This window comes from Anastrepha obliqua, chromosome 1 (genome assembly GCF_027943255.1).
Source record: "Anastrepha obliqua isolate idAnaObli1 chromosome 1, idAnaObli1_1.0, whole genome shotgun sequence".
Taxonomy (NCBI): domain Eukaryota; kingdom Metazoa; phylum Arthropoda; class Insecta; order Diptera; family Tephritidae; genus Anastrepha; species Anastrepha obliqua.
The window spans coordinates 69,856,700-69,884,226 of record NC_072892.1 but is presented as its reverse complement, the minus strand read 5'-3'; the positions used below and the strand labels follow the sequence as shown (position 1 = coordinate 69,884,226).

Here is a 27,527-nt window from a genome sequence, read left to right as displayed (position 1 = left end):
CGTTTGTTAATATAGAAAAAATTACATATTCATGAGCAAACCAAGATAAAAAATACAAATTAAAATAATCATCTTTGAGGAAAAATAATATAGCAAACAATTTATTAAAATTTATTTAAAAAATATATAAGCTTTGAAAAGTATGTATGTGTGTATTTATTGAAAACTATTTTTCTGCTGTTTGAATGATATATCTATTCAATTAAAAATAAAATAATCATAATTTCCTGTCCCTGGTAATTTTTTCTAAGAATTTTTATTTTCTTCTTTTTATTTATTTCTTTCTTTCTTCACGCTATTTTGAAAACACTTCATGTATTTGTATTTTACACTTCAGTCATCGGCTAAAAAACAAAAACTCAAAACTAGTTGTAAAAAATGCTAAATATAATATTAATGCTCTGCATACAACTTCTTGCATTAGGAATTACTAATTTGAGTTGATTTTAACAAATTAAATTACAAAACTTTATTTTATTGTGTTTTTTTTTTGTTCTAAAATTTCAAACCTTTTTTCTATTTCAAATAAACACTTTCATTTTTTTACAAATTTTGCATATTTTCATAACTTTCCTCTCAATCAAACATTCATTCTATATTATTTAATATATTTATATATTTGTAGACGTGTGGATGTGTGTGTCTGTATGTGTGCTTGTAATATCTGCTGCACAGTCTGTTGCTCGAAAGCAACAACAGTCGGGCGGCAGCAACAACAACAACCAACAAATGCATGTTGGCGTACAACAACAGCAGAATTCCGAAATAATTTTCCACGATTTTCGCAACGACAGTAAGCCTCATTTAATGAACGTATGCATATAAATTCAAAAGAAAGGAAAATGTGATGCAATCGTGGAAACTAATAGAAAAATGACAACAATTAATGCATTCAAACGATTCTTAAGATCGTAATCTCAATGTAAATACAACAACAATGCGCGCCTACACACTAAAGCGTCAGTTTAATGCCCGCTTCAAGTGAATCGTTTAAATTTACACAGCGGTGCTGTCTGTTATACGTTTTCGTTATCTCATTCATACTTAAAACGTTAATAAATATTTTGAATATGACGCATGCAAATGTGACACCGCCATTGCACACAGCTGTTATGGCTATTAACATTGTTGATGATGTTGTTCTTGTTGTTGTTGTTGCTGTTGGTGTTGCCATAGCAGTTCTAGTCGCTAATATGGTATGTTTTACGCTGGCGTAAACACTTGGCTAGCTTGCAACCGGTATAATTGTACTGTTGTCGTGATTATAATGCTCCGTGTTCACGATGACTTGCACCACATAACCATTCTGTATGCTGCACTCGTCTATGGGCACTTTGTCGCCGAGTAATTTGCCACTGTAGAACCAACGCTGACAGCAGGCATCGATGCCTTCCACAGCCTACAAAGTAGAAAATAGATAAGATATTTGAGAATATATTTATTTTGTTTAATTATGGTAAATGAATGTTTCCCCCCACTACTCACCTGTAATTTCTTTTTACACTGCCCAACAGTGTCTTTTGAGTATACTGGTAATTTAATATCAGACATTGTGGACGATATTCGTAATTTTAAGAATACCTCAGTGCCACCGTCGACTGGCTCTGAGAATTCCGCTGGTGAATCGCGTCCATTCTCCTCTTTAACAATATTGATAGGATACGATAGACAATAGATTGGCACTTTGTATTGTGTGCCGAGTTCATCGTAACACTCTGTGAGGTAACTGTAAGTTGAGAAAAGATTAAATTAAATTAAATTCAATTGAAATTTAGGTAAATAAATGGTGCATAAAAACTTGGTTTTTCAATAAGAAAATCGCAAGTATACAGTTCTTATCAAACAGAGGTAAGCACCTATTGACTCAGACTAATGTAGTATTGTTGTGGTTATAAGTTTTTGGTGAATGCTACTGAAGTAACAGTCCTTGGCCGGATATAAATCGGGGTCAATTCGCAGGCTGTGGCCGGTCTATAGACTAATTATTTCTTACAAATTAGAGTCCTGAAAAGCGGCATCGATAGTTCTCGATAGAATAGTTCCCATATAATAGAATACAAGACTGTGTAAATAGACTTGAAAAATTAGCACAACTTTGACGCTACGTAGTTGTAAAAGAGGCGTGTGAGAGAATTAAGAAGACAATGTCAAAATATTTTTCAACAATGTAAAAAATTTCTTTGTAAAAAAACACATTTAACAAAACACTACAAATACGTCAAGTCAACAGCTAATTCTGTTAAATTTACTGAGAGCCCAGTAAGGGTGCAGCGATATGCGTAACCTTTTATATTACGTCAATTGCACCCAACGCATTCACACAATTTGCGCCGATTTCATTACAGACCTATAATTAACGCTTTGGTTGACTGAAATTGACTTTGATCTTTGTTCGATAATCCTGTTATCAGCGTTGTTACTGATGTAAATTGGCAGACGTTACTCTATTTGTGGGTTAAAGCTCGACGATATGTGGTAATCCAGAAACGAACCAGACGAATATCGGTCCAGCTATTTTTGAGATGGAGCCATTGTGGAAACTTAGACAAACTAAACAACTAGAATCACTTGATTTCAAAATTTTACAAAATAAAAAAAAATTATAAAAATGCAAAAAAATACAATAAATAAACGGGATTTCTCAAAGTAAGACTTTTAAAATCTATATAAATACATAACAATTATCACTAAACGAGATATTTTTTCGTTTACTATATTCGCTTCAAAGAAAAATTTAACTCATTTATTCTCATGTCATCCATGTGCATCCCCAGCAAACAAAAACTCCATTTAAATGAAGCTGTACTTTAAAATTGATCGGACTTTACTCTTTCTAATGGAAAAAATCATCGAAAAATGTGAATGGTGTTTTTTCTAGCTCTCTCCAAAAACAAAATAGCGGATGAATAGCCCACTCTGTGAGGGTGGAATGATGGATTTGTGAATACATAATTTCAAAAGCTTTTATTGTCCATACAAAGGAGTGCTATATTTTGTGCAATAAATTTGTTTGTTCCATAAATTCCTTTCATTCCAAATATTTTCCTTAATTCCATATTTTCATAGGAAATGCTGAATTTGATTGTCAATAATAAAAGTGTATAAAGTATCGTTATTTGAATAAAAAGATTTACTACTTGAAAAAAGTAAACTAAGGTGTGCTTAAGTTCCACACACACTGTGTGTAAATGAGCGATAATTTATAATATGAAACTTTGGGTTTTACTATACTCGTAGTAAGCTGATAAATAGAATAATAAATACACGAGCAGGTTTGTCTAAAACCGCAAAACGATGCTGTTTATTTAATGTGTTATTTATACCATATCTGTATATTCGAGTGAATGCTTGTAAAATAGTGTGCTAAGCAATGAATCAACATTATTGTTGGACCTATTTTGAAACTGATGCCATGCGATGATTAGATTTTATACTAACTCAAATTGAAGCGCTACTTATTTGCTTTACTAAGCTCGTTGTGATTGTTTTTTTTTTTTACTATATTATATCCAGCAATTAATTCCTTTATTGTTCTGTCTTCGATAAATATAAATTCTTAAAAGGAAAACGAATATGGCCTAGCGAAATATAAGATAACGGAATTCGCTGAAAATTTAAATTTTTTTTTCTTTCTTTCTTTCTTTTATTACAAAAATCCTGCCACACAAAACTTAAAAAGCGGTCATAAATCACCGCTCTTTGGTTTTTATATCGGCTGCTTTTAGCTGCATGCGAACTATTGCAATATTCAAGCCACCATTGACCATACGGCCAGATTTATTGCAAAAAGTAGTCAAAAATATTTATAACTGATTGAACGGACCATGAAACTCATAGCTGCGGCGGACATATGTCGGATGTCATATTCAAAAAATAAATGGAAATTATCTACCAGATTATAATAAAAAATGTGTTCCTTAATATTTCTGTTTTGTATCATCATTTATGGTACTGATCTGGACGTTTACTTTCAACAAGACGGCGCTACGTGCCACACAAGCTACGAAACCATTGATCTTTTACGGGAAAAGGTTCCGGACCGTGTTCTCTCGAAGAGGTGATCACAATTGGACACCGAGATCTTGTGATTTAATACCTTGTGACTTTTTTCTTGGGAGCCACGTGAAAGAGAAGATCTGCGCCAACAGCCCAAGGTCGATTCAAGACCTCAAAGATAGAATTCGTGAGGCTATCGAGGACATAGGGCAGCCACTTTGCTATTCGGTTATGGAAATTTTCATGAAAAGGATATTGTCCTGTAAGTGTGGTCATGATGGTCATTTGCCTGATGTTATTTTCTACTATTAACGGCATACCTTCTTTTTTATAATGAAATAAACATCCGATCCTTTATATTAAAAAAAAGCATTTTTCTTTGAATATCAAAATATCTGTTTGGAAAGCCCATTATTTTTTTTTTGAGATTTTTATTTCTAAGCATATTGACCAGCACTGGAACCCAATAAATTGGAATATTACAGCCGAAACCAAAAACAGCCAGACCACAAATTGGCTATTTTAGCAATGCGAGCTGAAAAGATCTATGCTGCTGCCATGTAGCCTACTTAAAAACAGTTTAAGCCATTACAAAATCCTAAAACTGGTGTAGGTTTAATTTCTGCCCGCTTCCAGATAATTTCGCGCAGTGCCACTGCTGGGCAATCGCATAGAACATATTCTGTTGTTTCTTGTGCCTCTTTACAGAGTCTAGATGAATAATTTTCTATCACACCTATATTTTCCATGTGGTAATTAATGTCCTGTTAATCGCTCAGTGTAAAGTTGTATGTCACTTCTACTGAGGTTTAAGATTGCCACTACCTTTATACGTTCTGGATCAATGAGTATTATCGATTGCCACATGTCGGTTTGTGCTCTCCAGCACTCTATTAGGCCTCGCTGTTCCCTCTCCCGTAGAAAGACACTTTTGAAGCTATTATTTACCCCGCAGAAAGGTTCAGGACATATGAAGGCAGTGTTTAGACGCTTTTTCGCTAAAGTGTCCGCAACTTCATTCCTTTCGTGGACCTCATGACCCGGTACCCACAACAGAGAAACAAAGTGCCTTGATGTTAGAGTATCGAGAATTTGAAAGCATTCCCAGGCCAACATTGATTGAAATGAGAAGCTATCTTGCGATTTTAAGCTGCTTGACCGTCAGAGGGAATGTTGACATTGAAACAACGCGTGTCTCTACGAAAACATTCTCTAGCACATAGTTCTAAGGCATGAACCTCCGCCTGGAAAATGGAACTCGTTTTCCCCATTGCAATTGCCATCTTCAAATGTGGCCCAACAATTCCAGCCCCAGCACTGTCGTCTTCTATTTTGGATCCATCAGAAAACCACACCTGTGGAGAATTCTAGTTTTCTTTTCATCTTGTCATAGACCGTCACGCACGGAGAGTTCAGGATTCTTCTTTAACGCGAAATAGATTAGGACGACTTAGGGCTGCATTAGCTGCCGACCCTTTGGCTACAAAGTGGGGTGGAATGAGTTCAATGTACGTGAATATGTGAATTCACATATTTTATTCAAATTACAGAACTTAAGTACATGCATACACCCGTCGACAAAAGAAAACCCACACATCCCTTGTGATTATACATTTTGTTACTTATTTTTTAAATTTAATTTTAATCAATTTTCATAAAAATTGTAGTGCATTTTTGGCAAAATTCGAAAATCAGAAAAATGCGTCAAAATTTCCAACTATACCATTCAATTTTAATGCGATAAAGTAAAAGTTTGAGGTGCCCCAAAAGTTGGGTTAATTTTGGATAATTTTTTTTTTGTTTTGCTTACGGTTTCGAACTTTTCATTCTTTTAAGAAATGTGTGATATATGGAAGAAAATGATATACATTTCTTTCAATCAAATATATTTTTGCGGCACTTCAAACCTTCACTTTATTGGACTAAAGTTTGATGAGCGATAGATAAAACTGTATACTCAAAAGTTTTCTAAAAATTTAAATTACAAATTTGGCAATTTTGATGAAACATTTATGAATTCTTCTGAATTTCGTACATAGTTTTGAACTTTAATTCATACAGCTTTTGTCAAAGAGTGAACTATATTTTTATTGAAAAATTGAATGCCAAACTTTATAATCACAAGGGCTGCACGGATTTTTTTTTGTCTACGGGTGTATGTATACAAACACAACGTAGAGAACTCACATACATACATACCATACCTTACATACCCAGCCAGTAACCTTGTCAATGCATATGAATTTAGCACATAATGTGCTGAACAGGTTATGTAATTTTTTTGTCAAACTGTTCGCACAACTTGTCGATAAAAATAAAATTAAAACTTTTACTTGCACACGCCACAATTCACACTTTATTAAATACTACCAATCCCCGCTAGTTGTGAGGCCAACTGCCTGGATTTGCCCCACTCGCCACACTATACAAATCAATAAAAGTATCATGCAATTTTAATTTCATTGTGGGAAGGTGGCGCATTACCGCCAGAAGGGAATCCCACTCAGGTCAATAGTTATTTGCGCTTTCAAAACACAGTTCTATGTAACTTCGTTAAAAAATTTAAAATTCCAATGAAGAAAAAAATTATAAAGGAAACCAAAAACGAGGATAACGGAATGCTTACAAGTAACGCTATGTACGAAACTCAAGCTGGCAGCCAAGCGAAGCCCTTACTGAAAGGATACAATAAGAAAAGACAAACTGAGAATTCTCACAGGTGCTCCTAGTGGTCATTGCACACTGCGTAGTAATTTGCACAAACTGAGGATAAGGTCGAATGACTCCTGTTGAATCTGCAATTTATCCCTAGAGACATCGCCACATTTGCTCCTCGAACGCGTTACCATTTCGAGAAGAAGAAGCAGCATATCGGCCCTGTACGACCGGACGCAGACGCTCAGCCCAGCACCATCCTAGGATTATTGAAAGAACTGGTTCTAGATAAGATATTGTGAAGAGTAGAGGACACAGAAGATCTTTAGGTCGAAGTGCAAACTTCTTTCCGTACATCTATCTAACATCACTTTCACACATCAGTTTCCCCGAAATTTAGCACACAAGTAGTTCTTTGAATAACATAAGACATTTATTATCACTCAAAAGCTGTTTTAGAGGTGAAAATTGCATGTATACATCTTTGAGTTGAGTTACATTATTTGACAAAAATCTGGTTTAATGTTGGCAAAATACGATATCTGTTAGTTTTTGGGGACGAAACTGAAATCACTTTTCAAAAATTCAAAATGGAGGATGCCCTTTCAGATAAATTTTAGATACATATTAAATATTTGTTTCAGGTTTTGTGTCGCTGATTACTATATCAACAGATCTTATTTAATTTATTAAAATTCTAAATGGCGGATCTAATATTGTAAGCTTTAGGGTGAAGTAAAGTTACTCTTTGGTGTGGTACATTGGAAACGTTGTAGAAGAACTCCATATTTTAATAAAGATATGATAATTATAAAGAGATAATGCAATTTCAAAAAGGTTTTTTAATAAAATTGTTATGCCTGGTCTATTAATTCTTAACATAAAATGCAAGATTCAAGAAACAAGTGGCTCTCAAATTAATAGTCTTTCAACAAATTTCGGACTTTTTCTAAGTTGATTAGTAAATTCAAGTATACCGCTTTCAGCATAACCAGAAAACAACGACGCGAACGTGGTGGTTTTCTCTTCTCATTGTTATTGCGGTGTTTGATTAAATGTGAGTTCACTTGTCTCGCACATATCTAGATTCGTATTATCCACAAATCACAAACCAAGGAATATCAAGCAACCAAAGCTCAATTTTAATTATATTTACCGATGTTAAGATCCTCTGAAATCATGGAAAAACAGAAAGCCATCTTTCCGGTAGAAATATATGCAATAGAAAGATGTGCAGACCTCAATATCAGGGCCAAATATTGGGACTAGTAAACCCCTCAGATAAAACTAGGTAACCACTTAACTGGAGATGAAATGTTTTGTGCACGAAACACAATTGGCAGTCCAACAAAGTTTAGACTCCCTGGATACACGGTCACATTGGCACTGAAAGAAAATAAGATTGCTGACAAACTCGCAAAGAAGAGAGTATAAACTGGCTTTACAAGTACAAAGCTCTTCTGCAGCAGAGATAGGGTAACACTGTCCAGCCTAATAAAAGAGAATAAAGAAATTCGTAGAAATTTATAACGAGAAAATCGACCAGGTTTGAAGAACTACGAAGTATTTCAGCACATGAGCATGAATTCAAAAACAGGGCAATTTTGACTAAACTAGGAACTTGAGAGATATTTTAATATTCTGGAAAGGACCCTTCATTAATGCATCAACGCACCTTCTAATAACGAACGGTTCTAACTAATTAGCTTTTCTCAGAAGCATTATTAAAGAACATCCTTTAATCCAACAGAATATGGTTGCAGTGATAGTAATATAATAGTAATAATAATTTCACACCAAAAATTTATTTGAAAATATTCTCAAAAATTATACTACAATCTATAAGCGTAGGCGGTTGAATCGGTTGACGGTGGTACAGCGGTTGAATGAGGCCTGTAATGCGAGGAGCCATTGTAATAATGTTTATTTATTTATTACCTGCATCTAAGTTGTCAAATTTAGACATTAGTTCCCCATTTAGTCTCTCGCGGGACTAGTAGTAGGGGATTGTTGCTTTATTCATCTTTACAATTAATCCAAATTGACCGTCTTTACTAAAGTCCTAAGTAGTAAGACTTCTTACAGCGAGAAAGCACTTAAGTTCGGAGTGATAATAGTTTACTTTTAAATACAAGCTTTCAGTGCCAATATTGGACGCATCAGGCGGGTAACCATCAGCATATAAAATTATGAAAATTTATGCTCATAGTTATGAGGGTTTGGTTGTTGTTGTTGTAGTTCAACAAGCTCTACCAGTACGGTGTAGTTACCGATCGTCAACGTCAAGCCCATCCAACGGTAGGCCCAAGAAGCGTACTGCTTACACATGTTGGGTCCAAAGGAATAGGGGTGTTAGATGAGTCGGTTTAAGGGGGCATCTGAATAGGAAATTAGTATGATGCAGCGTAGCTTCACATTTCAGACATATATTGAGTATGTCGGAGTCTATTCTGGATAAGAAGAAGTTTAACCTACTACAATAACCTAACCTACTACTGAACATAATTGTGTACCGCGGGTCTCACTAGGCAACTGAAGCCCTTCGTCTGCAAGGAATGGTGATTGGACTTCAATGACGGCATTCGGAGATCACGAATTTAGGAAGGTAGTAAGAGACTCTCGATATATTATATATTGTTTAATGCCTGTTTATAAATTGTCTGGTCAAGTAGTTATAGTTGTGTTTGGTATTGGGTTTGTTAAGAAGGTTTTTAAATTTGACTGTTAAAAAATAGTAAGGGGAAGATACTATGTTATTCTCCATTCTTCGTTAAATTCACTTCTAGCACAATCAGGTCTACATTAACGAAACGAACCGGATTTCTATGTATCTAAAGCTGGCCGCAAACACGCAACAAATCATAAGAGTCGGTGGAAATTGAATATGAAGTGTATACTTATACAAGAGCGGAAAAATGGCAACATTCATAATAAACATCGCCTTACTGGCATTTATTTTCCTTCCACGTTCCATGCTTATTCGACGGCGAACAACGTGAAATGAAAATTGTCAACCGATCCACGGTGTGTGGTGATGCGAACTTCAACCGATTGCTGTGATTTGTTATATGTTTGATCGAGAGTTGTCACCAGCATTCCCTAAAAGTTCAAAGTAAATACCCTTACAATAATTTTCTTCTACGAGTAATTTACAACTTTTCTAATTTTAGAGTTTTTCGACCTATCTTACTGTTAATAGATTATTCCTGCAAGAATTTGTTGACCTACGCTTAAGCCCCGCTGGCAGTGGGAAGTTCTCAGTGTCGCTTCAGCTCTGTTTTGTTAGTGGCTTAATTTCTTCGAAGTGAGGGCAGATTTGGTTGCTCCCTATCGCCACATTGTTTTTGATTTAGCCTTTTCCAAACCCTGTGGTTTTTATTATATATTACTGCATCTGGATTACTAAAAAGCATGTTTCATTATAAAGTCAATTCCCTATGGCTGTGAAATGTAAAACTTTTCTTGACATTAAAACAAAGCTGCGCATCTGGTTATTTTCCGGTACAAACTTATTTGTGAGGTAATTATGAATGCGTTTTAAATATTTTTTTTTTTTTTGTTCAAGGTTATGACCAAACGTAATACATATGCATATATGCATATGTGCCTGTATTCATGTAAGTATTTGTATTTGCTTGTTATTATAAACACACAAAGTAAGCACACAAAACTTCTAAAACATTAAAGTCGTCGAATTTATTCAAAATATATCTTATCTTTGTTTTAGTTGCCTGGTCGAATACGTTATGAAGTCATAAAACAAATACAAAAAAGACAGTAAAGACGTGTGTATATCACCAATTTTGGTATGCAGTCGTTTTTGGTAGCGCGTAGAAAATTATGAAAAGAAACAATTTTGTATATTTTTATTTGAACAAATAAAAAATCGAAGCCGCATTAGCAGTCTAACTGATATCAGTTAGCTACTCAAACAACGATAAACTTGAAATGTATTAGTAAGCAGCTAAATGTAGTGAGGCAGCGCAAGGCAAAATTTGGTGCTAAAGGTGGTTTTAAAATTAATAAAAAAAGATGTTTAAAGTATTTATTAATCAATAATATATTTTCCTTCATTATTTACAATGTCTTCCCAATGTTTAGGCAAATTTTGAATTCCCTGCTCAAAAAATTTGTTGTCCTTGGAGCCAAAATACGCTTCGATATCCCTTTTTATAGCTTCTTTTGAGGAGTAGTTCTTGTTACTCATATGGGATTGAGGTCCACGGAAATGGTGATAATCACAATGTGCAATATCCGGAGAGTATGGTGGATGCGGCATTAGCTCCCATCCGAGCTCGTTTAGCTTGCCTAATGTTTGCCTTACGGTATGAGGTCTTGCGTTGTCGTGGTAAAACAAAACATTGCGTCTATTCACTAAAGACCGTCGATTTTTGTTAAGTGCCTCATTCAGGTTTGATAGCTGATGGGAATAATAATCAGCAGCTATCGTCTGGTTCGATTCCAGAAGTTCATAATAAACAATACCGGCCATATCGCACTAAATAGACAGGAGAATCTTCTTGGGGTGAAGGTCATCTCTAGGGGTCGGTTCTGGTGTTTCATCTTTATCTAACCATTGGCGTTTGCGAACAGGATTATTGTAAAGGACCCATTTTTCCTCACCAGTAACGATACGGTTCAAAAAACTTTCATTTTCAAGCTGTTGCAGCAGCTGAGAACACACGTTCATTCTTTACTGAAGGTTGGCGACAGAAAGTCTATGCGGAACCCATTTTCTCAGCTTTGAAACCTTTCCCAACTGAACCAGGCGCCTGTTAACTGTTCCCTGCGATGAATTTAACCTCAGAGCTATCATATCGACTGTCAAATTTGCCTCAGCTTCCACGAGTTCGAGCAAGGCGTCGGAGTCTCGTTGGAACAAGTGTACGAGTATTGATATTCAGGGAGACTATACTGAATAATTAAGTGTATTGCAAACCATAATATTATGTTTTTCTTATCGAACCGCAAAAATTATTGGATAATCTAGTAAATAAGAACCAAAAATCGAAACAAAAGGTTGCAAAGAAGCGCTTTCAAAGCCAGAGCTAAGAAAAGTTCTAGCTATTGTGGGCGAAAGACCCACTATTATGCCTCCAAAAGGATTAGAGATGAGCTAAATCTTAATGTGGAATCGACAGTAATCAGAAAGCTCATTGCAGCTAAACTTTACGGAAGAAGCCCGAGAATGGTAGCATTAGTTCCGTCTCAACTTACGTACACTGGTGGCAAAAAAATTTACTATTAGCCTTTGTACGCTTTCAAAAATACACAATAGGATTGAGATCTGGGCTTTATGAAGGCCATTCCAGCACGAAAATACCATCAGCATGCAGCCATTTCTTGGTCGCACCAGCTTAGGATCTCTGTCCTGTTGAAAGCTCCAAATTATCTGCATCTCCTCTGTAGCAATTTGTTAATTTTGCAAAATATCCGAATTCATTTTGTTACCGATTCGATACAATGGCTCAACACCATAGTATGAAAAAGAGGCCCACACTTCCGCCGAAAATCGCGCTGTAAGTTCTTTCCGTGGAGGTCTGTGAACTACTAAAAAGGTTTATTTTGCACGCATCAGATCACAGAATATTTTGCTATTTGTTGTTAGGCTCATGTATTCTCTGGCAAAAGAGATTCATTTTTGGAATAAGGTTTTCAAATACTGGATTTTCACTTTCAGTACATGGCGGCGGCGACCCATTTGCCATTTAAGTGTACCAATCGTGTTTTCTCTTATTTTTCATTGGAAATCTTAATTTTGTGTTGTTGCTAAAATGTTGTTGCTCAGAACAAAAACACTGGTATACAACAGTTCATCATCAGTGCATTGTAATTGGGGATATGAAAAGCGTACAAAGACTAAGAGTCAATTTTTTTTGGCACCAGTGTATATTGGCCAGTATAAAATTAGCTGAAGAGTGCCTGGACTAACAATTTGTACAAAGGCAAGAGAATGCTTTTTGGCCACAGAAATGCCAAAATTAATGTATAGAAATGCTTCTCAAACTAAGGTTCTGGCAAGAAGACAAGCAATTGGCCCCTTTTAAACTCGATTGAGGCAAACTCAAAGCTTATTAACAAAATTCGACGTGCAAGAACTCGAAAAACGTATAATCACCTAGAAAGAAAAAATCAGAAAATTTTTTTACCGAATGTGGATTACAAAATCGGAGTCCGTACCAAGGCGTATCTATGTATAGAAGCTGGTATGATTACAGGAGTTGATTTCCTCTTTTTCCATTCGCCTTTAACTTATAAAGGTCAGTAAAACGGAATGACGGAAACTTATTGTTGTTTTGTGAATGCGCGACAAACTAGTTTTATCTATTTGACATTAATTCCATTTATCTATTCTCTTTCCCTTGACGGTTCTAGTTTAAGAAATGTTGCTGTTGTATATATTTGCCTTGGTCCATACTGTAAAACGTCGTTTAAAAGAGTTCGGTTGCTCGTACTACACGCATGCGCAAAGAACAGAGTCTAGATTAGCGTTTTCCAAAGTGCACTTTAATTATACCGTGGAAAATACTGATCAAAGTAATACAATTGTTTTAGATTGCATGGAAAAAAAGAAGATTTCAACGAAATTATGTAAAACCGATTCTGAAATAAAATGGAGGTTCAGTAATGGTTTGGACCGGTATGATGAGCCGAATTGATGCAATTATTATATTTGCAGAAGAAAAACTTGACACAGATTGGACTATTCAAGCCGACTATAATCCAAAGCATACTCTAAAAAGTTCAAGGCAGTTCCTCGAATATAACAGTGTCAGCATTATGAGTAGCCCTCTCAGTCATCGGATCTAAGTCTGATGGAGCATTTATGGAATGCTATTTAGAAAGATATTAAAGGGGAACCCGGTTCATTTGGATAGTTTACACGAAAGTATTAAATATTTCTGGAAGGGTACTCCTATTGCACGGTGCCTATCATTAATAAGTTTTATGTCTAGAAGTTGTGCAAAAATTATAAGGAATGGAGGTGTCATCAAGCGTTAACAACAAAGTTAGTCTAACATAGTTTAGTTAAAATTAGTCTTTAAAAAGCATCAGAAAGAGAACTCAATATTTATGTGCTCGTCTCTTCTACTATTTCCAAATTAATAAATGTAGTTTAATTTAATAAAAGCTTGATTTATATTCTCTTTTGCTTGTTTTCATTGCAAGTAAATATTAGCTGTAGCATTGCTTTATAACGGGTGTTTTTTTAGCTATTATCTTTTTAAACAGTTGGTTTAAACAGCTGACGCACGTTTCGTGTTTTGTTTCACTGTCAAACATCTTCAGTTTGGTTTATAATTTAACCATGAATCGTCTTACAAACGGGCAAAGCTTGCAAATCATTGAATTTTGTTATATAAATGCGTGTTCTGTTAAGAAAGTTTATCGCACGCTTCTTCCATTTTATGGTCAGTTTAATCGTCCCACTGAAGCGGCTATTCGAGCTATTGTGACTAAATTTAGAACCAAATTTACATTATTGGACATCAAACCACCAACACGCTTACATAGAGTGCGAGCTGAAGAAAATATCGCAGCTGTATCGGCCAGTGTTAATGATGACCATCAATTATCGATTCGTCGCCGTTCGCAGCAATTGGGCCTCTGTTACTCAACAAAGTGGACAATTTTGCTAAAGGATTTAGGTGTGAAGCCTTTCAAAATACAGCTGGTGCAAGAATTGAAGCCGAACGACCTACCGCAACGCAGAATTTTTGGTGAATGGGCTGTTGGAAAGTTGGCCGAAGATCCACTTTTTATTGAAAAATTGTGTTCAGCAACGAAGCTCATTTTTGGATCAATGGGTATGTAAATAAGCAGAATTGTCGATTTTGAAGTGAAGATCAGCCAGAAGAATTGCAAGAGCTACCAATGTATCCAGAAAAGGTCACAGTTTGGTGCGGTTTATGGGCTGGAGGTATCATTGGACCGTACTTCTTCAAAGATGCTGCGAATCGTAACGTAACTGTGAATGGTGAGCGCTACCGTGAAATGATATCCAACTTTTTTTTGCCCAAAATGCAAGAGCTTCACTTGCATGACATGTGGTTTCAGCAAGACGGTGCCACATGCCACACCGCACGCGTAACAATGGACTTGTTGAGAGGCGAGTTCGGTGAACATTTTATTTCACGTTCGGGACCTGTCAATTGGCCACCCAGATCGTGCGATATAACGTCTTTAGATTATTTTTTGTAGGGCTATGTTAAAGCTCATGTCTATTCAGACAAGCCTGCTTCATTTAACGCATTGGAAGACAACATTAAAGCATTTATATGTGAGATACCGGCCGAAACATTGGAAAGAGTATGCCAAAATTGGACTAAGCGGATGAACCATTTGAAGCGCAGTCGCGGTCAACATTTGCATGAAATAATCTTGAAATATTAAATTATATGGACTGTACTATCGATTTAAATAAAAATTTCATGCAGTTTTCTGAATTTTACGTGTGTTTTTTGAAAAACTTTCCTATAGCTCTTAAAAAATCACCCTTTATATATAAGTATAGAAGTCCCTATTAAATGCTCGCCACTGTATGTACTACTTAAAGTCATGCATACAGACTAAGTGCAGCAACAAAAAATTGCATAAAGCATCAGCGATGGCAAGTAATATTCCACTTACTATGTACATACATCATACAAATATATAAGTTTGTAATATAGAAAGTATTTGCACTAGTTGAATCACGGTCCCGCTGCTATTTGTTCGAGTTTTTATCACCTGATTAATTTGATAATTGAATGTAGAAGATAGTTTTGAGTAATACAATATTGTATTAGACATAAATATGCACATACCTATGTTATATATCTGAGATTGTATGATTGTAAGTACTGCATATGTATGTATGGGAGTTATGTATATTCAGAGTGCACCATTCTATTCATATAGATATTAACACATATGCGCCATGCGTATTATCAAACAAGATCACTGGGCGTCTGAAGGCAAAGTAACAGGTGAACGGTAAATTCAGTGCAAATAGAAAAATTATGGAAATTTTACATATTGATAAGACGTAATATAATAATAGCTACCGAACAGGTGGCTGATGCCAGTATTTATGATCTACTTTAGGACTGCCGCTGAATTCTATTACAGATAAAAAAATATGTAAAAGGCGAAATATTCAACAACTGAAGGGAAATTAGAGTTCCCATGCAATCTATCGTCAGCTAGATCCGGGCCATACGGATTGATATCCAATTACGGACTGTGACTCTAGCAGCATTTCCCAAAAATATTTCAGCAATAGCAAAAAAAGTCGTAGTAACTTTTATTTATCTCTGAACAATCGCAATCTATTGATTGATTATAGCTACCCTTCTAATGAGGTAATTCTTATGAGCTATTCCATGTCGTTCCAAAAATAGTCTGTTCTTCGTTACCAAATTGAGCCGGATTTACATCCGACCAAGGACAGTCACTCCAGCACATTCCCGTACATGTATGGGGAATATTTATGCTGCCACAACAACAGCCACACAGTCTCCTTTTCACGGGCGTCATCCCGAAAAAAAGGTACGCGCGAGCTCGTTACTCATACGCCCGAGCTATTCGAAAATGTGGGAACAAAATCGGGAGCTCTAATTTGCGGGCTAGAGTATGATAAGAAGTAAATTTTAAAAATTTTAAGATTTAGATATAGTACAGATATTTTTGAAGAGAAATTTCTCAGATGTTTTTAATGTTTTAATTTTTTTTTTATTTGAGAAATATATATATATTTTTTTTTAATTCGAAAAGTTATGAATTACCACAATGATTTTAAAGCATTAGCGGCTAGGCCATCAGATTTGAAAAATTATTTAATTAATTCTTTTAAAAAATTTTTGAATTTGAATTTTTTAACTGAATTGAAAGTTAATTTTGAAGTGCCTCTGAAGATAGCGCTGCCTTATTTTTAGTTTATATAATAATTTCGTTATAATGTAAGCTTTTAAAAAGGGTGATATATAGGATACTTTTTCCAATAGGGGGTTTTTTCACAGATCACTCGTGACTACTGTAAAACTAAATACATAATTTTTTCAGTATTCATTGACATTTCATCATGGAAAGACTTACGCATCAACAACGTTTACAAATCGTACATTTGTATTACGAAGACACCCTATGAAAAGTGTTGAAAGGGACTATCTTTAAAAAATAAATGTAAATATTATATATATGGTTCTATGGCTGTTGTTTTAGTTCAATTTAAAATCCGATTCCCCTAAATTGATCGGCCTTTACAATAAAAATTAAATATTTTGGAGAGAAAAGTCTTACGTCCTTTTTAACACATTTTTAATTTTTCTTTCTTTTGTAATGTTTATAATGAATATAACTTGGACCCAAGAAAGCCTAAGCTAATTAACCATCCCACGTCTCAAGGTAATACAGTCGCCAACTCACTCGCTTATTAATTAATTATTAATTATAAGCGGACAATAACTTTACTCATATTTTTTATTATGCTTTAGAAGTGTGTTAAGAGAAATAATTTCACATTACAAGCAACTACAACAACACTATTTGTATTAGGCAAGAAGAGAGCAGACAAATAGAACTGTTGCAATTGATTGATTGATTATATCGTGCGAAATCAAAAAAATAAAGGAGCTACAAATAATCAGCGTGGATGAAAACAAATTTTAACACCCGTGAAGTGCGAAAAGTTATTCGCGTGGCGCGAAACAGTACAAAGAGTTTACGTGATATCAAGGCTGAATGTGATCTCAATATTTTTCGGGCTACTTTAAATCAAGTTTCAAAGTTTGTTCGGGTAGTATTATGTTCTCTAAAATGACGCCACCTCCAAAACTTACCACTGGCCACAAAATGAGACGGAAACCCTTCGACCGTTAAAATATGGACCATTTTTGATTGTGCTAGTTTAAAATAAATAAAACAGTTTTTCGAAAATTTATAAGTTTTCTAAATTTTAACATTTTTTAAGGTTATATTTTCTGATAAAAAAATTCAACTTATGTGGGCCAAATGGATTTAAGTATTGGAGAAATTTGCGTTAGGTTAGGTTCGAGGTTATATTTTATGTTGCAACGTTTTTATGTCTAAACAAACCAAATCTCATCTAACGGTAGGCCCAGTAAACATGCTGTATCGTCGGGGTGAGCCCAGAGGGAGGGATGTCAGGTTGGATAGATGGTTACAGTCGTGCTGGGTACATTCACATGATTCTGGATAGGTACAAGTTTAACCTGCTGCAGTATTCGGAAAACTGATATACTCGGCAAATATGGAAGTAATAGAGCCGTTGAAGTACAAACTACGAGAACAGTTAAAGGAAACTAGAACTTTCACCCTATGAAACCTGCAGAATACTAGCACAATTAACTCATCAAAATACGCCAGCAAATTTTCATGAGAAAACGTATTCCTAAAGAATATAACATACCATATAGTCGACAGAGATTCTCCTAAAAAACTGGACGGACGACGAAAATATAAAGTGCATTGTGTTCCCCCGTCTTCGTAACTCTAAAAATTCAGATTCATGTGCAAATATCTGGTAAGGGACAGTCAGAAATCAGTATCCAAAAATTTACAACAACAACGGTAAAAAACATAGATTTGCATGTATGATCATTTCCCTTGACGTGGATATTCAACTTAACCCTGGATCACTAAACATTCGTCTAATGGACTACACACGCCTGCAAACACGCAACAAATCATAAGAGTCGGTGGAAATTGAATATAAAGTGTATACTTATACAAGAGCGGAAAAATGGCAACATTCGTAATAAACATCGCCTTACTGGCATTTTTTTTCGTTCCACGTTCTATGCTTGGTTGACGGCGAACAACGTGAAATGAAAATTGTCAATTGTCTTCTACGAGTAATTTACAACTTTTCTAATTTTAGAGTTTTTCGACTTATCTTGCTGTTGATAGATGATTCCTGCAAGAATTTGTTGACCTACGCTTAAGCCCCGCTGGCAATGGGAAGTTCTCAGTGTCGCTTCAGCTCTGTTTAGTTAGTGGCTTAATTTCTTCGAAGTGAGGGCAGATTTGATTGCTCCCTCTCGCCACATTGTTATTGATTTAGCTTTTTCCAAACCCTGTGGTTTTAATTTTTACTGGATCTAGATTACTAAAAAGCATGTTTCATTATAACGTCAATTCCTTACGGCTGTGAAATGTAAAACTTTTCTTGACATTAAAATAAAGCTGCGCATCTGGTTATTTTCCGGTGCAAACTTATTTGTGAGGTAATTATGAATGCGTTTTAAATATTTTTTTTTTGTTCAAGGTTATGGCCAAACGTAATACAGTTTTGCGAGTTCGACATATCAGGTCAGTCCATAAGTTCGTGCGTTTTTTAAAGAGGGTTTTAAAATTAATAAAAAAGATGTTTAAAGTATTTATTAATCAATAATATATTTTCCTTCATTATTTACAATGTCTTCCCAATGTTTAGGCACATTTTTAATTCCCTACTCAAAAAATTTGTTGTCCTTGGAGCCAAAATACGCTTCGATATCCCTTTTTATAGCTTCTTTTGAGGTATGAGGTGCGTTGTTGTGGTGACACAAAACTTTGCGTCTATTCACTAAAGACCGTCGATTTTTTTTAATTGCCTCATTCAGGTTTGATAGCTCATGGGAATAATAATCAGCAGTTATCGTCTGGTTTGGTTCCAGAAGTTCATAATAAACATTGCCGGTCATATACCACAAAACAGGGGTGAAGGCCATCTCTAGGGGTCGGTTCTGGTGTTTCATCTTTATCTAACCATTGGCGTTTGCGAACAGGATTATTGTAAAGGACCCATTTTTCATCACCAGTAAAGATAGGGTTCGAAAAACTTTCATTGTCAAGCCGTGTCAGCAGTTGAGAACACACATTCAATCTCTGCTGAAGGTTGAATTCGGAATTTTGAAAACTACTTTTGCGCAGGCCTTGCACTCACGGTATCCTCTCCGTGAACAGTGTTTATTTCTGCAGCAGCAATTGTTGCATTTTTACCACTTTTATAAAAAAAATACAAAATATGCCTCTTTCACGCGTTCGAAGATTCCATTTTATTTTTTTTATCCGCGACTAAAATCACTTGTTGAATGCGCAATATATCAAAGAAAATATAAATAGTTCCGTTATATTCCGCGAATAATTTTTTGTATGCAAAAATCGTACAAAAGTGAAATTATGGGTAAAATACGCACGAACTTATGGACTAACCTGATATTAATATCACACCACCTCACTAACGGAACTTTCATAAATAATTAAATAGAAATAATAAAATACCTCCCTTAATTTACAGTCATTTGTATGAAATAACATAACAAAAGGAAATGAAAAATATACTTGTCGTTAATTTGTAGTCCGTGAGACGAATGCTTAGTCAGAAAGTAACACTAATATAAGTTTAGTGATATAGGATTAAGTAACTACTAAAGACGTTCGACCAAGACAAATGGGAAAATGCTGCTCGAAAGACAATTCCTACCCGGAAATATTCTTAGTTCATACTGTTAACGTTGATCCGAAAATGTAGACGAAGGTAATAAATTGGGAACTATAAGCAGACCTTAGAATAAAAATTAAATTTACGTTTGAGTATAGAAAACATGGTTGTTTTACTATTAATGCAATAGCATAAAACACTGCACATCAGTATTCAGTGTATTCTACGAGTATATATGTTAATGGCGTCATACAGAAGAACACAGAGTCAACCAATTCAAAAATATTTTGTAGTAGCTTTACTAGCAACCCTTGCTTAGCTGGATGCCCCATTCCCATGGCAGCCGGTTCCGGAATGACTCGGGTTTTTCCCGACCAAGGACTGCCGCCCCAGTAAACTAGCCCTGTCTAGAATACCGTACCACACCCCCAATCTATCGTCACAGGAACAATCTCTCGCAGCATGTTTGCTCCAAATACTTCTCTTCAGGGCCCTACCCTGGATCAGAAGTATTCTATTGCTGCATATGCCACAAACGGCTCCACCCGAACTCCACCTCGGTTAGGTGCAACAAGTGCAACGGGTGGTGCCATCTTAAGACCTGCTCAGGCACGTCGAACTGCCGCCACTAATCAAACCTCAACGGTTAGGAGCCCACAGGTGCAACACAACTCCCTCACTGACCCACAACCCTCCTGCTCCAATCCCAGTGCGGGGACAAACCAGCAGCTCTTGGTTCCCCGCACAGTCTGTTCCGTGTGTCAGACCAGAGTTCCACGGAACCTGACAACAGTCAAGTGCAATCCTTGCAATGGCTAGTGCCACTTTCGGAGGTGCTCTAGCCTGCGCACCACCCGTGAGGGGACGAGCGACTACGTTGCCCCCTGCTGCAGAGCTCCCCCGGGGCGCGGCCGCCCGTTAACATCAGGCCGCAACAACTACAGCGGAACGCACAGCAGGACCAACACAGACAACCTCACGCGCCCCTCACACCCCGTGTTACGACTATACTCCCGAGGCGTTTCAAGCTCCTCCAACTGAACTGTAACGGACTCATTAGCAAGATCAGCTGCGGTCTAAGAGACGAGGGATGGCTACAACGTGCACAGAAAGAATCACGAGCGAGACAACGGTGAAGGCCTAGCGTTCATAGTCTACCATACAGTGCAGTATCGTCTCATCGATGAAGGCATCGACCGCCGGGACAGCACCTTAGAATGTCAAGGTATAGCTGTCTGGTCAGGCGATGCCGAGCTCGAAATTTTTAATATATATATATCCCCTGTCACCTGCTGCCCGGCAGGATATCCCCTGAGGTAGGTGCGCACATCAGGGGTGAAAACCGATTGGTAGTAGATGACTACAATGCGAATCACGATCTTTGGAATTCAAGCCTACCAAATGATCGTAGTGGACATCAGTTGGCAGATCAGCTAAATGATTCGACATTCAGCACAGTAAACGACGACGCCCCCACCAAAGTAGTAGGCAATTGCAGCAGCTCGCCTGACATCACTATTGCTAGCGCTGGTCTAATAAATAGCATAACCTGGCGACCTATGCTATTACTTGCATCAGACCACTTGCCCATCATCATCTCGATCGAGAAACCTGCCGACTTTGTTTCCGCGGATCACCGGTCATACATCAACTTTAATAAATCTGATTGGACCAGATTCGCGGAATTTACTGAGGACACCTTCGCCGCTCTCCCCATCCCCACTGATGTCCGCGCAGGCGAACGCGTATTCCGCAAGGTGATCATAGCTGCCGCGGCTCGCTTCATACCTGCTGGAAGGATCCGGGATATACGTCCAAATTTCCCAGCTGAAGCAGCTGTTCTGGGAAACGAGCGTGACCACGTACACCAGGCCGATCCCGGGGATCCTCACATAAAGGATCTCAATTTGGAGATCCGGCAACTGGTAACTCAACACAAGCGGACCGAATGGGAAGAGCACTTGAAGTCTTGCAGCTTCACCTCTGGAGTGAGTAAGCTCTGGTCCACCATAAGGTCCCTGTCGAACCCGACGAAGCACAACGACAAGGTGGATATCACATTTAACGGTTGTACTTGGTCGGATCCGTAGAGATGCGCGAGCTATTTTAGCCGGCAATTCATTCTGCATCCTCCGACCGACAGATCCAAGCGTAGTCCCACCATACGGCTGCACAAACTGACGAAAAAAGTGCGCCACATGCTTTCTCCAGTGATGAGGTTCAGGGGGCCATCAATCATATGAAATCATCTAAAGCCATTGGCCCTGACGGACTAAACATGCTGATGTGGAAAAAGCTGGGTCCATTGGGAGTAGAATACCTCACAAGGGTCTTCAATATGTCTATAGCCACTCTCATTATTCCTGACAAGTGAAAATCAGGGAGAGTGGTCCCACTGCTGAAACCTGGGAAACCCGCCAACCAAGGGGATTCTTATCGTCCGATACTCTCCTTTTCCCAGTAGTGAAGACTCTTGAAGCCCTTCTACTCCCACTCTTCACGAAATATCTTACCCCAGCCTCACACCAGCATGGCTTCCGAAGAGTGCACAACACTCATCGTCAATAACACTCAGATAAGCCGCGGGCTCACCCAAAACCGCCCCTGCGAGAGGACTGACCTCGTAGAGTTGGACCTAAAAAAGGCATTCAATCAGTCAGCCATGCCACGCTACTAGATGATATCTTACAGTCGACACTCCCGCCAGGGCTGAAGGGTTGGACCGCAAACTACCTGAGTGGTCGTCATTCGTCGGTACTATTTCGAGACCGAATCTCTCACAGAGGAAAATAAAGCAAGGAGTCCCGCGGGGTGGTGTCCTTTCCCCCTTGCTTTTTAACTTCGACATCGCGAAACTCCCCCAGCCACCAGAGGGATTATCCCTGGTCTCCTACGCCGACGACTGAACGATAAAGGCGTCGGGCAATGACATTGATGGCCTCTGTTCCAAAGTAAATGGATACGGTACACTAGACAGGGCTAGTTTACTGGGACGGCAGCCCTTGGTCGGGAAAAACCCCGAGTTATTCCGGTAACGTAGAAACTCCTCTCCCTCTGGACCCACCTGTCGAAACAGCAAGTTACCTAACCTTACCGTTAGATGAGCTAGACGAAGACGACCGGTGATTATACTACACTGACAGGGCAAAGCTACTGCTACAACAACAACAACAGCGCGATGCTCAGCAAAGTGCTTTTACGAGGTCTTCTAACGGTAAGCCGATGTGTCTTTTTGGGTCTTTACTCTTCGTAAATTTCAGTAAGATATATTTGGAGTAAACTGAATCAAAAAATCGCAGTTACTTTAGCATATGACTTCTTCTATAAACTATTATTAGAAAATGCGAAATCGTAAAAAACTACAAAGTAATGTTTTTTGATCATTTTTTTACAAAAACCTCACGCAGGGAACACGATTAAGAAATTAAGAAATAATTATATATTCTGCCTTAGATTTTCACATAACATCATATTTCAAGTTTTATTTATGAATTTAATTAACTGAAAAACAAATTCGTAATGAAAGAACGCTTTATATGATTCAAAATAGCGGCGTTTTGCTCGTTTAAAATATATCCTCAACCGCCTTAATCGCTAGCGTGGCTGGTTAACAATAAAGGATTTCCCTTTTGTAGATTCTCCCTTTCTTAATAATGAGTTTTACGCTTTTCTAAGCCCGAAATCGGATTATTCCAAGGATGTAAAGTCATCTTCATGAAAGCAGTAGTCAGACAACCAAACATCGTACGCATATAAATTGGCGGGCAGGAAGCAATTGAGCTTTCAATTTAGTAGGAGAATAAAAACTTTCTAATCGTTTTGTACTGGTTTTTGAAAGATTCATAGTTATCTAATATCGGATGTTATTTTAAGAGCTTGATCACCATGATGACTATTTGATCAGGCCAATTTTTGACTGCTTTTTCCAATAAATCTTGCCGTATGGCGTGGCTTCAATATTGCCATAAATCGATTGTTAAGCGCGTTGTGTGGCAACGACTTGTTTGAACTAAATTGGATTTGGAGCAAAAATTTACTCAATAAGGCTCGATAGCACGATAGCGTTATTCAGGCGTTAAAAGATTCATAATCACTTGTCAAACCTTATTGAACAGAAGTGTCAACACAGTTTGCCATTCTTAGCTGTCAAACCAAAGCAATCGGTATCGACAGTTCCCATGCAGCTAAAAAAACACCCTATACATCCGAAGCAAATAGGTATGTAATATTTGGAAATATTATTCCGTTAAGATGTTCTTCAGTAAATTGCCCATTATATGCCTTAAAATAAGATCAATAACTTGGTGCTCACTTCCAGTCTACTGATGTTGAGGTAACGAAATATTGTTGAATTATGCTTTCGATGCATCAGAAACTATATTTCTAGTGGATTTAAATAAATCAAAGTATATTTTATCCATTATACTCCTATATGGTTGATGTCTCCCACTTTTGCGTACGAGGGTAGCCAACTTTTCTTTCCTATTTTTATATTTGAGAACTGTTACTTGAACCTTCTTTTTTCCAAACTTCCATTTTCCATCAAAATGAAGACAACAGCACCAATTGCGCAAATGTTACATTCAATACAGTAAAAACTTTCAACTAAATAAATTCCGTAACACACCGAATACGTTAGTATCACTTAACTTGCTTAACGTTGAACACGAATAAAGGCAGTTACGCTGACGCTTAACACTATTATTAACACTATTTAACACATCGACTATAAAACTGTTCGTAGTATTTCATTACTTTTGCATGGTCTACCGCTGACCACGATTATTGCTATTGGGCGGCACACTAATGCATTTAATATATTGATTTTTGGTTTTGTTTATCATAGATGTAGATCCAAATAATAGGAAAAAAGGTAAATACAATGATTTGGGGGTAACCCCGCCCGCGCCATCACAACACTAATATCAACAAAAAGGAGTAAAAACTTAACGTACCAGAGCAAAACAAAATAAGTTTATGTAGGATTATTTAAAATACTGTGTCGCTTGCTTGGGATATTCGCATAAAGCACAACTGCTGCCAACAGCAAACACTTCCCGCTATGATTACGGGGCGATTCAAAATAAATGAGGCTATTAAAGTATGATAGCCTACCTAGCGAATGACCGGGGGACGTTAGGTAGCCTTAGAATAGAACAAGAGTTGAGTTCCACGCTTCAAACCTGGGATTGAATGTGGATTTGTTCGATATGTGCGCGTAGGTACGTCAAACTGAATAAAACAAATAATCCACTATTAGCCGGTTGATGTTGGTCATTGCGGTCGCTTATGGGATTATTTATAGGGTGGTGTTAACGTTAAAAAAAAAAACAAGTTTTAAGATTAGATATGCCATGAGTTTAACAGACTTAAATAAGTAGGAAATTATTTTTAATGAGTACAATCTCACAAGCTCACACATTAGTCCTAAAATTTACACTACCTAGCATTGTCTTATAGCTGGAAATAATTAGCCAAAATAAATACCACTGTTCACTCACAGCCATTCCCAGTTTCTTTTTTGGGTAATTGTTCAGAAGAGCGGCCCTTCAGAAAATCAATATTTTTGTAAAATTTTTTCAATGATATCAATAAAATGTATTGTAAAAGAGTGTTTAAGATCGGGGGAACTATACTTTTATGTAGGATTTTGCGTAGAACTGCTTTTCGCGTGGGCGGCCTTCGGCCGCGCTTCAAAAAAATAACCCTCATCAGTCCAACTCCGGCTACGCAATCCACAGTATTTTTGCATAGAACTCCTTTTCGCGTGGGCGGCCTTCGGCCGCGCTTAAAAAAAAAAACCCTCATCAGTCCAAAATACTGTGGATTGCGTAGCCGGAGTTGGATTGATGAGGGTTTTTTTTTTGAAGCGCGGCCGAAGGCCGCCCACGCGAAAAGGTGTTCTACGCAAAAATACTGTGGATTGCGTAGCCGGAGTTGGACTGATGAGGGTTATTTTTTTGAAGCGCGGCCGAAGGCCGCCCACGCGAAAAGCAGTTCTACGCAAAAATACTGTGGATTGCGTAGCCGGAGTTGGACTGATGAGGGTTTTTTTTTTGAAGCGCGGCCGAAGGCCGCCCACGCGAAAAGGAGTTCTACGCAAAAATACTGTGGATTGCGTAGCCGGAGTTGGACAACATTTCAAAACACTTATATAATGTTCAAGCGGTAATTCTTGTTGTGTCGCCCGCCGGATTTGATATTCATATTAACAGTAAATCCTACATAAAAGTATAGTTCCCCCGATCTTAAACACTCTTTTACAATACATTTTATTGATATCATTGAAAAAATTTTACAAAAATATTGATTTTCTGAAGGGCCGCTCTTCTGAACAATTACCCTTTTTTGTATTTCAAACCTACCCATTGGGCACGGAGATGTTCGCTCCGTCAAGTATTGCCTGCGCCAATTCGAAGTTCAGTTCTTCTGCCGCATTTGTTGCTGCCCGCAGCGCATCCCAAATTTCTTTGCGACCATCGAACGCCGGCGCAGTATCCCAGAATTCATCGCGTTTTGAACGCAACTGTCCCTCGGTCAGTGGCACATCGGAACGCCAACGTATAGTCTCATTGCACAGTGGCCGATTTTTGCGTAATGGGCCCATTGGGCCGCCGCCTAAATGCATAAACAAGGAAAGGAGGTTACAGTATTTTGCACACAAGTAAATGTTTGTATAGCTAAGTTTTTTGGTGGACGCCTCACTCACCCGCCGCTGTTGCTGGCCTCGAAACGCTCGCTGAGGACACGCTGACTGTCTCATTATCGGTGCTGTGTATGCCGATGCAACCACCCATATTTCGCGTATACTCGATGTGTTGCGCGTCCACCAAGTCAGCGTACCAGCGCCGGAAAACACGTTCACACGTACGCCCGTATATGGCCGAAAATATTGATGGACACAACGAAATTATATCGGTTCAAATTGGAAATGCAAATTATTTTACTACGCCTCACACTGCTGCGATTAACTGTTGCTGCTCGTGATCTTTATAAATTTGATTCTGTTGTTTCTTGCTTTTTTTAACACAGCGCCACTCGGGTTGACGACTTTTTTACATATTTTTTCTTTATAATTTTCACGTTGTCTTACCCTCGACTGATGCACCCGCGCGACCAAAAACCAGACGCACTTTTGATATGTTTTTACAAACGTGTAAAATTTGGCAATTAATACATTTAATCGGCGTTAAATTTTTTTCGATTTAATATTTTTTCTATTTAACACTTACAATGTTTTCAAAGCTCAAATTTATTAACCAAACATTTCCGCGAAATTCCCACAAACTTTGCTCAGAATTTTTTTCTTCTTCAACTATTTCCAATTCAATTCCATTCACTGGTTTGACAGCTCAATACGGCGTGGCCACTTGAAGCAATTTGTGGTATAAATTAACCAAAAGCATCGAATTTGGAATGATATATCGAATTTTGAGACATTACAGATATG

At 37.5% G+C, this 27,527-nt stretch overlaps 1 protein-coding gene across 2 annotated transcripts; it reads right to left on the bottom strand.

Annotated features, from left to right (window-relative positions):
* Positions 1-440: 440 nt before the first annotated feature.
* On the bottom strand, positions 441-27,527 carry LOC129253044 (ubiquitin domain-containing protein 1). 2 transcript variants are annotated; one of them, XM_054891274.1, is made up of 5 exons: positions 27,310-27,527; positions 26,787-27,209; positions 26,443-26,695; positions 1,486-1,726; positions 441-1,399 (listed from the first exon to the last, which is right to left on the bottom strand). In XM_054891274.1, the coding sequence occupies exons 2-5, from the start codon at positions 26,872-26,874 to the stop codon at positions 1,226-1,228; spliced, it is 756 nt and encodes a 251-aa protein (XP_054747249.1). In that variant the 5' UTR covers positions 26,875-27,209; positions 27,310-27,527; the 3' UTR covers positions 441-1,225. The 2 variants fall into 2 exon arrangements, with proteins under 2 accessions (XP_054747249.1, XP_054747248.1); XM_054891273.1 differs by having other exon boundaries at positions 26,787-27,527.